We start from the raw sequence: 13,687 nt of genomic DNA on the forward strand, positions 1-13,687 counted from the left end.
TTTGCTTGTCAGGAAATCTAACCTGCAACACCAGACATTGCTCTAAGTGCTTACCCACACTGTCTCACATCCTCACAGCAACCTGTTAAAGTAAGGCCCTTCTCCCCATTTCACAGATAGGAAAATTGAGGCTCAGAGATATTATCCCACCTTTAAGTAGCAGAGATTTGATCTGAACCCAGGTCTCTCTTGCTTGAAAACATCAGGTAATTAATTCTACAGTACCATGCTCAAGACAAAGGCACAGAGTCTAGATAAATTTAGAAAGCAAAATTCTTGGAACTCATTTGATGGCCTATTTCATGTGGGTGGCAAGGCCGAAAGTGATGATGAAAATGTTTGGGAGGCTTGCTTCTTACATGTGCCCCTATCTTTCCCCTCCACTGCTATTCCATTTGCAATGTTCAAGAATGTATTCATGAGACTGTTCTTACACGTTAAATGTCTTAAGTGTTAAGGCGTGTAAGATATGCCTAATAGTATTCCAAAGTTCTAGAATCAGGGCAATCTCGTCTGTGAGCTCTTCAGTGGATAGAGGCCATGTGTTTTTCATTCTGCCTCCTCCCCTATTTCCATCCCACAAGCATAGTGCAGAGTTGCTACTCAGCAAGTGCTGGAGAGGCTAAAAACAGTATTCAAACAGATGTAGAATAAGCTCCCCTTGGCAGAGGTTTGGAATCAGCAGATATTTTTTAACATCATCTACTGATCTTGCTTATATTCTCCATAACCACCGGTGGTGCACTGTTTTAAGCACTTGGCTGCTAACCAAAAGGTTGACAGTTTGAATCCATCAGCCACTCTGTGGGAGAAAAATGAGGCAGCCTCCTTCTGTAAAGCTTTGGAAACCCTATGGGGCAGTTCTACATTGTCCTATAGGGTTGGAATGAGTTGGAATCAACTTGATGGCAGTGGGTTGGTTTGTTTATATTCTCCATGTGTCTACATGGGCAGCCCTTTTCCAGTTCTTGAACACTCATGTTTCCTTTTAGAATCATCTGGCAAGATCCTGAATTTTCTTTGAGGTAGGTAGATGGTCCCTCAAATATGTCCACATCCTAAAACCCCTGAAGCCTATGAACATATTATGTTACATAGCAAAAGGACTTTGCAGATGTAATTAAGGTTATAGATCTTAAGATAGTGAATCTTGGATTGCCTGGGTGGGACCAATCTAATCAGAGAGTCAGAGAAACAGCAGAAGAAGTCAGAGAATCAAAGCATGGAAGGGACTTGACCAGCCATTACTGGAGGAGACCACAGGGAAAGCATGAGATGGAATGTGAACATCCTCAAGAAGCAGACTGCACTTCTACCCCACAGCTGACAGCCAGCAAGGAAACAGAGTTAAGTTATTCAACTGCAAGGAACTGAATTCGGCCAACAACCTGAATGAGCTGGGAAGCAGATTATTTTTCCCCCTGAGAGCCTCCAGTAAGGAATACTGTGCTGCTCACACCTTGTCTTCAGCCTTATGAGACTTTTACCGAGGACCCAGCTGAACCTACTAAGACTTCTGACCAACAGAAACTATGAGATAATAAATGTGTATCATTTTAAGTTAGGGACCTCTGGTAGCATAGTGCCTAAGGCACTTGACTGCTAACCAGAAGTCTGGCGGTTCAAACCCACCAGCCACTCCTCAGAAGGAAGGTTGGGAAATCTACTTCCGTAGTGATAGTGCCTCTGAAACTCAAGGAGGGTTGCTATGAGTCAGGTCCAACTTGACGGCATACAACAACACCTTAAGTTGCTAAATTTGTGGTAATTTGTTATACAGAAATAGTAAATGAATACACCATTTGTCAAGCAGTCTAGAGTCATCAGTTCTCAATGTGGGGCCCCCAAAGTTCCCTGGGAGCCTTTAAGGTAAAAACTATTTTCATTGTAATAAGATGATGTTACTGCCTTTCTCACTGCATTGACATTTTCACTGCTGGTGCAAAAGCAATGGTGGGTAAGATCGCTGGAGACTTAGTACACAATGACACAATGACACTAAACTATGTGAGGGGCTGTTGCATTTTTCATTGCTAAACACTTGCAGTGGAGTTTCTGGGTAGGGAGAATAGTTAACATGCTGCTAACTGAAAGGTTAGAGGTTGGAGTCCAACCAGAGGCACCTCAAAAGAAAGGCTTGATGATCTACTTCTGAAAAATCCCCTGAAAACCCTATGGAGCCCAATTCTATTCTGACATATGTGGGATTGCCATGAGTTGGAATCTATTCTATGCCAACTGGGTTAAATATTTGCAGCAAAGAATATGCAATTTGAGAATGTCCTTGGAGGAGTAGAAAAATTATTAATTGTATTAAGTCTTGGCCTTTGAGTACATACCCTGGATGATGAAATATAGAGCACTTCAGCAGCATTCCAACATATAATGGCTGCCTCCAGAAAAACACTTGTGTAGGAGCTCTGGTAGCATAGTGGCTAAAGCACTTGACTGCTAACCAGAAGGCTGGCGGTTCAAACCCACCAGCCACTCCTCAGAAGGAAGGTTGGGCAATCCTACTTCTGTAGTGATACTGCCTCGGAAACCCAAGGAGGGGTCGCTATGAGTCGGGGCCGACTCGACGGCACACAACAACAACAACAACAATTGTGTTGTAAACTAAACTAACTGCTTTTTTCATGAGATATCATTTTGACTGGGAAAAAGAAAAGACTGACAGATAAACTATAGTTATTCAGACTTGAGTATTTGGGAGACATTTTCTTGAAAATGAATGAAGTGATCCTGTCACTTCAAGAAAAACAACTGACAGTATTTGTTGCTATGATAAAATTTGAGCTACCATAAGCCTGACAGATTCTCAATGCTTAAAACTTCTGATGAGATCAGCAGTGATGTTACACACCAATTGAACATGTAATTTTTTTTGGGGAAGGGGGATACTATAAAATAAAATGTGTGAACACTTGGGAGGTCTGAATAACTGAGTAGATGAATATTTTCCAAGCGAACAATACATCATGTTACATACTCATGTATGGGTAAAAGAGCCTTTGAAAATGCAAGGAAAGGCCTATTGATAAGATTTCAGATTTGACCTTGCAACTAGCAGTTAAGAAAATACTACTTGTTGAGTTTTGGTGTCTTAAAAAGAATAAATATATACTTTTTAAATAAAAATGTTTTAATACAAAATTGAATGTAGAGGCATTCTGTGAAAACACAGCTAGCTGTCTTTGTTTAAGCAAGACAACAAAGATATTTGCAGAAATGTAAAACAATGCTGTTCTTATCATTATTTAATGTTTTTGAAAATGTAGTTTTTATTGAAAAAATTATATTATGTAATTTACTTATTGTTGCTTTAAAATAATTTAATGAATATGTTCATTCAGTTTTAGTTTTTAGTACAGCACAATTGATAGCTAGAAACTACAGAAGACTAAGGTGCGCCTGACCCAATGCATGGTATTTTCAATCGCCTCATTTGCATGTGACAGTGGGACAATGAATAAGGAAAACTGCAGAAGAATTGATGGATTTGAATTGTGGTGTTGGCCAAGAATATTGAAAAGACTCTGGACTGCCAGAAGAATAAACAAATCTGTCCTGGAAGTGCAGCCAGAATGCTTCTTAGAAGTGAGAATGATCAGATTTCATCTCTTGTACTTCAGTCATGTTGTCAGAAGGGAACAGTGCCTGGAAAAGGGTATCATGCTTGGTAAAGTAGAGGGTCAGTGAAAAAGGGGAAGACCCTTAACAAGATGGATTGACACACTGGCTGCAACAATGGGTTCAAGCATGGTGATGTGGGAGCAGGCAGAATTTCATTCTGTTGTACATAGATAGTGTCACTGTAAGTCAGAGCCAACATGATGGCACCTAACAACAACAATAAACTACAGAAACAAAATGTCTTTGGGGTCTTCAATAATTTGAAAGATGTGTATTATCTATTGAGGCTGGGTGGAGTCAGGAAATGTGTTCACACAACTCAGTGATTCCAAATTTGCTCTCCAGAGTCGAATTAAGTCCCAGGTAATTTTTGTGTGGTTCATAATATTACAAGTTTGACCCTTGTAATATTTAAAACAATCGTTGATTTTCAAATGCATTCCCAATATTTACAAATTGGTAGGTTTTATGGAAAATAACAAGATTTTTTGATTCTCTTGAACCATTGGATCAACAACTGGATCCACTGGCTGTTGTGGGTCCATATTCTTGCCCAGCCCCTAGAGCTGTGGAATAGCTTCCCTCCTCTGGACACATGCTTTCCAGGTCCCCTCCATCTTCACTTTCTACTCTATGTCCCTGCTTAAACCTGTGTCTCATCTGTAATTCACGTGGTTTGCTCACCTCCTGGAACCATTTGCATTTGTAATGTCTGACCTACATCATCTCCTTGGTGGCAAGAAGTTGGGAAGATATATCCTGGATATATCCTGAGAATCTTCACTGCTTACAACGGGATGCTGTATATTACAAAATACCAAGAACCCACAAGAAGAAGCTAAGATTATCAAATGAGCCATATTTTTCTGAAATGGAGGTACAGGTCATGTTTTAAGGCTCATTATTCTCAAAACCCCTAGAAATCTGCTGCTTAATATGGCAAATATATGGCTGTTGTGCCAGGAGGATAGCTGAAATGAGGATCATACAATGAATTTGGACTTGGGCATCAGAGTGTGTTCAAATACTGGCTCTACCCTTTGAGACCTGAGTGGCTTTAGGTCAGTGAACCTGTCTGTGTCGCAATTCCCTCATCTGCAAAATGAGACTAAAAAGAACAAGACTATTGGGAGGATTAAATGAGATAGTATTTAGACTGTCATTTAATAAGATAGTACCTGTACTTAGTAAGTGCCTGGTATACAGTAAGCCCTCAATAACCCTCAACAATCGTTTGTTATTGTTTTTCTTTGAGGTGGGTTTGAATATGGCTATAGTCAAGTACACTGTCTGAAGGTTCTGCCAGGCAAACTGAACTCTGTTCTCACCACCCCATCCAAAGTTCTTGACATGAGTGTAGGAGATCCCAACAGATATTTGAGAATGACATAGTGCAGTATCATTTTGATAGACAGCGATAGGCCCTTACCCTTCCTGTTAAATCTACAATGGATTTGAGATTGATTTAGAGCAAATAGCAAGTCCATTTCATCCATTCAATTAAAGTTAGAAACAAGCACCAACAATTTCTGTAATATATTGTTGTTAGGTGTTGTCAAGTCGATTTGGACTCACACAAGCCCCATGTAATAGAGTAGAACTCCCCCACAGGGTTCTCTAGGCTGCAATCTTTATGGGAGCAGATGCAGGTCTTTCTCCTGTGGAGCCACTGGGTAGGTTCAAACTGCCAACCTTTCAATGAGCAGTCAAGGCTAACTGTTGAACCACCAGGGCTTCTTCCTATAACATGTTGTTGTTGTTGTTATGTGCCGTCGAGTCAGCCCTGACTCATAGCGACCCCTCCTTGGGTTTCCGAGGCAGCATCACTACGGAAGTAGGATTGCCCAACCTTCCTTCCGAGGAGTGGCTGGTGGGTTTGAACCTCCAGCCTTCTGGTTAGCAGTCAAGTGCCTTAGCCACTATGCTACCAGAGCTCCCTCCTATAACATAGGGCCTAAATATTTGAATTCCTCATTTGTTAAAAGCAATAATCTATAAGTCTCAATGGGACTGTGACAGAGCTATTCCTAAATATGAGGCCAGGTCACCTCCATGAAATAAATCACTGTTAGGAAATCGCCTTGAAAAGAAAAGCAAGACCACGACTCTTAGAAAAATTCTGTAAGTACCCAATTTATTCATAAAACAATACAGTTTAAATATTTATGATTTTCTTTTCAGTCATACATTTTTATCATTATTCCCAAAATGTTGTGCATTTGGCTGACATGTATTTGCAAATTTAGGATCTATAATTATAACTCTGGAAACCATACACAGCATTTATTGGCTTTGCTCACACCCACCCCCCTCCCCACAAACAAATGCACAAATCTATTATGCCGTATGATTTACTTCTCATCTCTCTGCCCCAAAATTAGTTCCCCTTGTGCTTTTTATGCTTGTAAAACACTTGTCCTTTTCTCCATGTGAAGATTATGCAAGTGAAACATTCATTCTTTTGATTCAAGATTGGTCGGCTTACATCAAAACAAAACACCTTGACCCAAAACAATGATTGTTGTGGGTCCAGTGAAGATGGTCTCAAGTCATTTGTAAATGGAACCACCCATGCAGTGTGGAGTGGAGCCTCCTTGCAGAGTGCAGGAGCTAGCCAGCAGAACCACTCTCCAGGCTTGTTGAAGGAAGAGGTGTGACTAAAAAGCAGTGAGACTGATTTGGGGTGTGCAGTTTCTGGAATCAGTCTCACTGCTTTCTATTCCCACCTCCGAGACAGGCAGGGCTTTTGTGCTACTGGCAGGGATGAGGTGCCATTCTCAAGCAGACTAGGAGCTGCCCTGTTTCAGATGGTCTCTAAGATCACACCCTAAAGTCTAGCGCCTCACTACTCTTAGTGTGATTCCATGACTGCATTGGCATCACCTGGGAGCTTGTTAGTGCTGCAGAATCCCAGGGCCTACACAGACCTACTGCATCAGCATCTAGATTTTAACAAAATCCTCAGGTGAGCTCTGTTCACAGCCAAGTTTGAGGAGAGCTTCACAAGAAGCCCCAGACCCACTTCAAGAAGACTCTCTCTCTAGGTGAATAAATCTCCTCTTCAGTAGAGAGACCATTCTTAGCAGGGAGAGATTATAGATAACAACTGCAAAAAACAGTGTGGGTTTTTGTTTTTTATTTTAAACATGCAAAATACAGTCCATGCATCTGCCATTTCAAAAAGTCTTTCAGCCTGTAGCAGATAAAACCAAGTATGTTTTGGCTATCGACGCTCAATAAATGTTTCAAAATGCTTTACAGTGTAAAGATAATAAGAAATTTAGCAAAATTTCAACAAACCTGTATAAAAAACAGATACAGATACCATTTTGTTTCAAGGCGACATGCTGTACTGTAAAGAGTAAGTATTGTTATTTGTGTTCCTGTGTAAAAAGTCATTAACAATACAACGGCTTAACAGATCCAGGCTACACATGCAAAAAAATCATCATTTAGTTAAAAATCACCAAAACGTGCTATTTTTAAATGTGTATGTGTTGATTTTTTAAGTACGGGAGTAGTAGAAGTATTAAATATTATCAGGAATAGTATTTCAGAACTCTGTAAAAGTGTGTGGAGTTCATGGTGCTAGTGTCCTGGAAGACTCGTACATTTCCGATGAACATTTTGGTTTAATCCCTTTGCCGTTGTAATAGTCTACGACTTGATTTGGGACTTCAGCCAACACGCTCTTTGCCAGGGCAGCAGGAGATGCCTGCAGGAAAGAAGAAACCACCATGACTATAGCGCTTGGCCCAAGGAATCTGATTCAGACTCAGTTGGAAAGACTAAGGTCCTATTCTGCGCAGCTAACCTCACTCATTCATTAATTTACTCAGTGTTTGCTGAGCGTCTACTCCAAGCAAGAGTTGTCAGGTTGTTGGAAATTGAGTCTTTAATTTTATAATTACATTTTCATGTCTGTATCAAGATATAAAACTATTCACATCTGAAGGTGGGAGGGAACTAGATGGCAGAATGAATTGTTTTGCTTCTGATTTGCATTCAATTTCAGATGCTTATATAAATAAGTTCCAGGCACTGTACGAGGGCACATGGGATCTATGGTTCTTGCCATCAGGGAGATTTCATCGATCGTGTGAAGGGAGTCTGGCATGGTCAACATTAATCTTAATATGAGGCAGAACGTGAGATGTGCTATGGATCAGCAGTGTCACTTCACATGGGAGTTTAGCAGAAATGGAGAACCTTAGACTCATCCCAGAGCTACTGGAATCTGAGTGAAAATTTGAACAAGATGTTTTGATGATTTGTATGCATATTGAAATTTAAGAGGCACTGCTCTAATGAGCCTCAAACACTATGTGACTCAACCAAAGGAAGGAAAGACTAAGTCATCTTAGGAAACTAGAACAGGCTTCTAAGAGAATGTGACATTTGGGCCCCGCATGGTATAAAACACTAGAGACAGAAAGGAAACTAAAGTCTCAGAGAAGAAACTGAGCTACAGACTGGTTGGATTACCTAATCAGCAATGTAAGCACAGGCTAACTTGTGTTTACTTACTAATTTGTAGAGAATAATTTCACATTTTTTCACCACATCAAAGATTCTGCTTCTAGGTATGGCTGGCATCTATCTCTCTCCCAACCCCATAGCACCTTCCTATAGAATCAAAGCCTCTTCAAATTTACAATCTTTGACAGGAATGTAGTACCCAGTAAGCAAGGTAAGCATGGGCTTACTTGTGCTTACTTACAAATCTGTAATGGGCAGTTTTACATGTGGTGAAACCCATGTGAAATTCATATTTAGCAGAATAATTTTGATACTCTACTATTATCCATGAGTATGTTGCTCCATAAAAAAACAAACAAACAAACAAAAACATCTATATGGGACCAAAAGGTCAACAATTACTCTAAAGCAAAGATGAGAATATAAAGTGGCAGGGAAACTAGAGTACTAGAAACAATACATCCAGGATCCAATTAAAGAGGATGTTGACATATCGTGGAAAATGTAACTAATGTCACTAAAGAATTTCAGTAGAAATTTTCAAATGGGAAGCTAATTTGCTGTGTAAACTTTCACTAAAAACACAGTAAGATACTATTTTTTTAAAACCAAAAAACTAGACAAAGGAGAATGGAAACTGATCACTCTAGGGACAGTGAGTCATCTGAAGGGGCAGAAGGACATGTGTGTGTGTGTGTGTGTGTGTGTGTGTTAGGGATGCAGAACTGGTGGGACATTCAGTTGAGGCCAAGTGACAGGAAACCCTGAATACCATACTAATGAATCTAGCCTTTCTGTTAGCAGCATTATTGACCCATTGTATGTTTTGGAGGCATAGAGGAACAGGACCATGTGATTGATGGTGATGATGCGGCAGAGAAGGACTGAGCTTGATATCATGCCTGGACTCTGGAGTCATGCAGAGGTGGATTTGACTCTTGCCTTTGGCATTTAGGACTACCTGAATGACCCCTGGGAGGGTAACTGCAATTGTCTGAGTCTCATTATTAGGTATTATTGAAGAGGTTGGAATCTTAAGGCAGAATGACCAGTTAACACATTTTTGACATCTCTCAGGAAAGATTCCAGAGGAAATAGGTCTCATGTAAACACCAGGAGACCTGGTTTCTAGTTCTTTCCTTCCTCAGTGGCTTTCCACTCAGCTATTCACCTTGGCTAAGCCCCAATGTTCTGAGAGGCAAAATAGGGTAGAATAATAACCCATTCTATTTCATAGAAACTTTAGGTGGCTCAAAATGAGAAACATATTCTCTTTTTTTGTTTGTTTGTTTTTGAGACACATTCTTGAAAACACTGTGAAGAGTTTCTGTGAAGTGATGCCTTATATTTTGAAGATGTCATAGCATGTTGGATATTTGACATCCAAGGATGTGCTTTGACTTTATAATTAACTCCTCGGGACTGTGTTAGACCATGGTGCATGTGTGCAATGTGGCAGACAGAGAAGTAGACTCCCCATTTTTCTCCCAGACCATCTTTCATATAAAGGTTGGAGGACCAAATGCCTGAGTGCTCAGCTTCCTTTGCATCTGGGGTGGCTGTGTGACCCAATTTTGTCCTTTGAGACATAAGTGCAAGTTTCCTGGAGGAATGTTTCTTGGAATGCTCTTCTTTCCTGGTAAAAGGGGACAGACATGACTGGCTGTGTTTTCCTTCTCTTTTGAAGGAGAATATGGTGCCTGAACCCACAGCAGCCATCTTCTTATCATGAGGGAACGGCAAAGGGAATTACAAAGTGCTGGCCCTAACACTGTTGAATCACTGAAAAAACAAACAAACAAACAAACCAATGCCATCAGCCTGTAGTTCCTAACTTCTAGTGATATGAGAAAAATACATTCCTATTTGTGTAATGCCAAGTTTCTCAATCTTGGCACCATTGACCTTTGGGTCAGAAAATTCTTTGTGTGGAGACTGTCCTGTGCACTGTAAGATGTTTACCAGCATCCCTGGCCTCTACCCACTAGATGGGAACAGTAAGCCCTCAGTTGTTACCATCAAAACTGTTCCTAGACATTGCCAAATGTCCCTAGGGAGCAAAATTGCTCCTAGTTTGAAATTACTCATGTAATCCATTGTAAAAGAGTTTGCTGTTCCTTATAGCCAAAAATATCCTAACAGTTTTGTCTAATAGAACGTAAAAATGTTCTATATCTGCACTGTCCAATACTCCCATTGGGTTTCGAAGGCTATAAATCTTTACAGAAGTAGATCACCTCATCTTTCTTCCACAGAGTGGCTGATCAGGTTTGAACTGCTGACCTTCTCGTTAGCAGCCAAATGCCTTATTCATTACTCCACCAGAGCTCCTTACAATAGTTATTAGCCACATGCAATTATTCAGCTATATGAATTATAGCTAGTGTGATGGAAGAACTGAATTTTTAATTTTATTTAATTTTAAAGGAGTTAAATTTAAATAGCCACAGGGGGCTAGTGGCTACCGGAATAGTAATGGAAGAGTGCAGTTCTTAAGTGGTTCCCCTAGTCCCTTGCATATCTGTGGTGGTGCCTATGGTGAGCAAATAGGGCTTGTAGGGGCATTAGTTGGTTGGGGAAAGGCCAAAAATATGAAAGCAGCTGGTTATAACAGCAATAATAGCTACATTTATTAACCACCTACATGAACTGAGTGCTGTGCTCAGCTTTATATAGATACCACCTTTACTCCACTAATGTGTGTATCATGCACCTCATTTTACAGATGAAAGTCTGTGGCACAGAGAGGTTAAAAACTTGCTCAGAGACACATAGCTCAGAGTCTGTGTCTTGTCCACTTCAACATTCTAAGTTATGAAAGCTCTGAATTTCTGTAGAGCAGAAAAAGAGGTAATTCATGGGTTACTTGCTCATGTGATGGTTATCAGCTCTTTACTTTCCCTTTTTATTTATTGCGTATTGAATTCAGAGTACATTAGTTTGGATAATGAAATGGTTTTCAAAATCTAATTTGAAATTCATGAAGATAACGTCGGTGAATATTCTCCCAGTCTTAGCCATCCACAGAACAGCTGGAGACTCTGTGCGGTGCAGAGAGACTGAACTGGTCCTGCCTATGACACTCCTCTGTTGCCAATGGCCCCTCAACTCCCCACTGACCCAGGTTTTGTCCTTCCTCTAACACCCAGCTCCAGCTGTAAATTTTTCCTCATGGCCATGTCTTTCTGCTCTGAAATCCTGTAGGAACACTTCAGCTCCTGTCTACCATCCATAGTTGATTAGCATGATTTTTCTGATACCTGTGTCCCAAACATGCAATCCTTGGATAACTTCCTTGAAGCCTGGATCAGTGGCTTTATAATCTTGCTGTGGTTCCAGTGCCTAGCATGTGCTTTGCATACACCAATCATTCCATGAATATTTGAGGATGAGGGAGAGGTCTGTGGTAGATGTGGGAAACTTGCAAGGCTTAGTGACATTGCTTCAGCACACATGAAGGTGTGTGTGTGTGTGTGTGTGTGTGTGTGTGTGTGAATGTGTGTGAGTATGCTGGGGTTGGAGAGGATGGTTTGGGAAAGTTCATGACATGCCTAGGGAGTGAGCTCTTTTGACTCCTCTTCATCCAGAGAAAGTGATGGGTGGTGGTTAAGTGATGTGGTTACCTCTTCTGTCTGTCTGACAGATGGAGCAAGACATCATAATCTGGAAGAACACCTTCCCCCATCTTGGGTATTACGCAAGTGTCTAGCTTCATTTATGAACACAATGGCCCCAGGTTTAGCCTACTCCAGCATATCCCCCCAACCTCAACATCTGCTCTAAGAAATAAGTTAACTTGGTCTTTTACAGAATACTACTTCTTTCTGACTCCAATTTTTGCTGTGCACATGCAAACAACCTGAGAGTGTGGCTAATTACTTCCACTTAGTGAGGGCTTTCATTTGGAATAAGGAGCTCTGGTGGCATAGTGCCTAAGGCATTTGACTGCTAACCCGAATGCTGGAGGTTCAAATCCAGCAGCCACTCTGTGGAAGGAAGAGTGGGCAATCTACTTCCATAAAGATCCACTGCCTCGGAAACCCAATGGGGGTCGCTATGAGTCAGAATTGACTCGATGGCAATGAGTTTGGCTTGGTTTTTTTAATTAAGAAATGTCCTCCCTGAGAAAGCTGAAGATGGGCTATGCTGCCCACTCTCACGGCCCTTCCGAGCTTGTCGGCAGCTTGTTTGTTGCTGCTGTTCCTTGGAAACTCCCTCGACACTCAACTCTGTAGCCAGGGATCAATTTTCTGTTCCTTTAATCATTCTAATTATACTGCATCCCTCCTTAAAAGGAGAATCACAATGTGTGGCAGTGCAGTTATGAACGATGCCTCATCATTCAAGGAGCCCTGGAGTGAGCAGTTACTTCCCTACAAGGTCCTGACAGGTCACGGAATCTTTGGTTCAGCTGAAGCTGTGGGCTGGAGATTTATCTGAATGCTCACTTTAAAGCCTGTCCCAAGAACGTGGCAGAACAAACAGCAATTTACAATTTATGCTTAGGCCTCTCACACTAGGATTGCTGTGTGGCTATAATAAATAATGATCCAATCATCCTTCTCCTCCCCATACTTACTTTCCTCAGCACAGTTGAGGTCCCAGCTTGAGCCTAAACTGGGCACATCTGATAAACTGGCTGTGAAGAGTGTCAAGAATTAATTTGAATGAGGGTATTTGGCTGAAAGAGGAAGGGTTTTCCAAATAACCAAGAGGAGGGAAGAAGTGGATGGCCTGGTGCCTGTCCCTTCCTCTCCCTGATCTGAGCCCTATGAAGGGTGAGGCTGCAGTGGAAACCCCCAAAAAATATTTCCAGGAGGAATTCTTTGAGATGTGGGGCCACAGACTCCACTGCATTACTGGTCGAGGTCACAGAAGGGACTTGTGGCATGGAAGGGAGAAGGGTCTATTTCCAAGGGGACTGCAGAGCAGCTTCAGGGCATTGAGGGCTCTGGAGGTCCCCGGCCCCCCTCCCCCCCGCTGGGACAGCTCACATTTAGTTAGCAGCAACTAGAAGTGGTATTACTGGTACCAGCAACAGTTCTAAGGGCAGGGCCTCACTGGGTAGTAGGGGCCATGTAGATGTTCTACTCTTGGGTGACTTCCATAAGAGGCACTGTTATGGACTGAATTATGTTCCCTAAAATATGTGTTGAGTTCACGACTCCTGTGCCGGTGCATGTGGTCCTGTTTGGAAATTGAGTCTTTCTTTCATTATGTTAATAAGGTCATACCAGAGTTGGGTGGGTCCTAAACCTAATCACTCCTGAGTGGTGTCTTATAAAGGGGACAGAACAGACATGAAGAGACACACACATTGGAGACAGAAAGATGTCATGTGAGGACCCCTCTATAAGCCAAGGAATGCTGAGGAATGCCTGACAACTACTAGAAGCTGAAAGAGATAAAGAAGGATTTTTCCTTAGACTCCATGCCCAAAATTCAGATTTCTAACCACTAGAACTATGAGGAAATAAATTTCTGTTCTATAAAGCCACCCACTTGTGGCATTTTCTCTCATGGAAGCACTAGCAAACTTAGGCATGGAACAGAAAACACAGAGGATTGTCTGTGA

General features: G+C 41.4%; 1 protein-coding gene across 1 annotated transcript in view; it reads right to left on the reverse strand.

The window, feature by feature from the left end:
- Positions 1-7,213: 7,213 nt before the first annotated feature.
- Positions 7,214-13,687, reverse strand: part of CPNE4 (copine 4) — a 630,026-nt gene continuing 623,552 nt past the window's right edge. Inside the window, exon 15 of the mRNA XM_007936892.2 lies at positions 7,214-7,348. Within this exon, the coding sequence (XP_007935083.2) occupies positions 7,214-7,348 (135 nt within the window). The remainder of the gene's footprint in view (positions 7,349-13,687) is intronic.

Source organism: Orycteropus afer, unplaced genomic scaffold (assembly GCF_000298275.1).
Source record: "Orycteropus afer afer isolate SDZICR_OR568_19922 unplaced genomic scaffold, OryAfe1.0 scaffold00003, whole genome shotgun sequence".
Lineage (NCBI taxonomy): Eukaryota > Metazoa > Chordata > Mammalia > Tubulidentata > Orycteropodidae > Orycteropus > Orycteropus afer.